At 62.7% G+C, this 1,361-nt stretch overlaps 1 protein-coding gene across 1 annotated transcript in view; it reads left to right on the forward strand.

Moving 5' to 3' along the window:
* The first annotated feature begins 46 nt into the window (after nucleotides 1–46).
* LOC108448770 (extensin-like) overlaps nucleotides 47–1,361 on the forward strand; it is a 10,397-nt gene continuing 9,082 nt past the window's right edge. Inside the window, exon 1 of the mRNA XM_017742797.1 lies at nucleotides 47–1,208. Coding sequence (XP_017598286.1) covers nucleotides 310–1,208 — 899 coding nt within the window. The 5' untranslated portion in view covers nucleotides 47–309. The remainder of the gene's footprint in view (nucleotides 1,209–1,361) is intronic.

Below are 1,361 nucleotides of genomic sequence, written 5' to 3' on the forward strand. Positions count from 1 at the left end.
GCCCCCCAAATCCTGCAGCCCCAAAAATGCCCCTCTAAGCCCGCCCCCCCTCGATCAGCCCCCCTTCCCAAAGCCGCTCCCCAAACCCGCACCCCAAATCCTGCACCCCAAATTCTGCATCCCAAAGCACCCAATCATCCCCCAGCCGGTCCCCAAAACCGCACCCCAAATCCTGCAGCTCCAAATCCTGCACCTCAACTTCCCCCCCTCGATCAGCCTCCCACAAACCCGCTCCCCAAATCCGGGACCCCAAATTCTGCGCCCCAAATCCTCAGCCAAAACCGCACCCCAAATCCTGCAGCCCCAAAAATGCACCTCAAAACTCTCCTCGATCAGCCCCCCCCAAATCCGGGACCCCAAACACCGCACCCCAAATCCTGCAGCCCCAAATCCTGCACCTCAACTTCTCCCCCTCGATCAGTCCCCCCAAAACCACACCCCAAATCCTGCACCCCAAACCCTCTAACCGGACCCCAAATCCTGCACCCCAAACCTGCCCCTCAAACCCCCAGGCAGCCCCCAAAAGCGCACCCCAAGTCTGCACCCCAAATCTTGCACCTCAAACCCCCAGGCAGCCCCCAAGCCCCTACACCTGCACCCCAAACATCAAATCCTGCACCCCAAAGCTGCACCTCGAACTCCCCGATCACCCCCAGCACCCGAACCCCAAATCCTGCACCCCAAACTCGCACCCCACAGCTGCCCCCGAGCCCTCAGCCAGCCCCCAGCACCCACACTCCAAATCTGGCACCCCAAAAATGCACCTCAAGCACCTCGATCAGGCCCCCAAACCCACACCCCAAATCCCGCACCCCAAATCCCGCACCCCAAATCCTGCACCCCCAAAAATGCACCTCAAGCACCTTGATCAGGCCCCCAAATCTGGCACCCCAAACCCGCACCCCAAATCCTGCACCCCCAAAAATGCACCTCAAGCACCCCGATCAGCCCCTGAAACCCGCACCCCAAATCCGCACCCCAAATCCGCACCCCAAACCCGTGCCCCAAATCTGGCACCCCAAACCCGCACCCCAAACCCCAGTCTCGCAGGTGTGCCCAGGTGTGCCCAGGTGTGCCCAGGTGTGCCCAGGTGTGCTCCTGCACAGACCCGAGTGTAAGCACAGGTGTGCCCAGGTGTGCCCAGGTGTGCTCTTGCACACTCCCTATCTCCCCCGGTGCCCGCAGGTGCTGGCACAGGGGACACGTGCAGGTGCCAGGGCCCTTTGCACGCTCAGTCCCACACGCAGGCGGTGGCACGGGGGACACGTGGGTGTCCCACAGCCCCTGGCACACCTGGTACCACACCTGGCGCCCACAGGTGATGGCACAGGGACCACGTGGACGTCCCTGTCCCACCCACG

The sequence above is a fragment of the Corvus brachyrhynchos genome, unplaced genomic scaffold (genome assembly GCF_000691975.1).
Source record: "Corvus brachyrhynchos isolate BGI_N302 unplaced genomic scaffold, ASM69197v1 scaffold419, whole genome shotgun sequence".
Classification (NCBI taxonomy): domain Eukaryota; kingdom Metazoa; phylum Chordata; class Aves; order Passeriformes; family Corvidae; genus Corvus; species Corvus brachyrhynchos.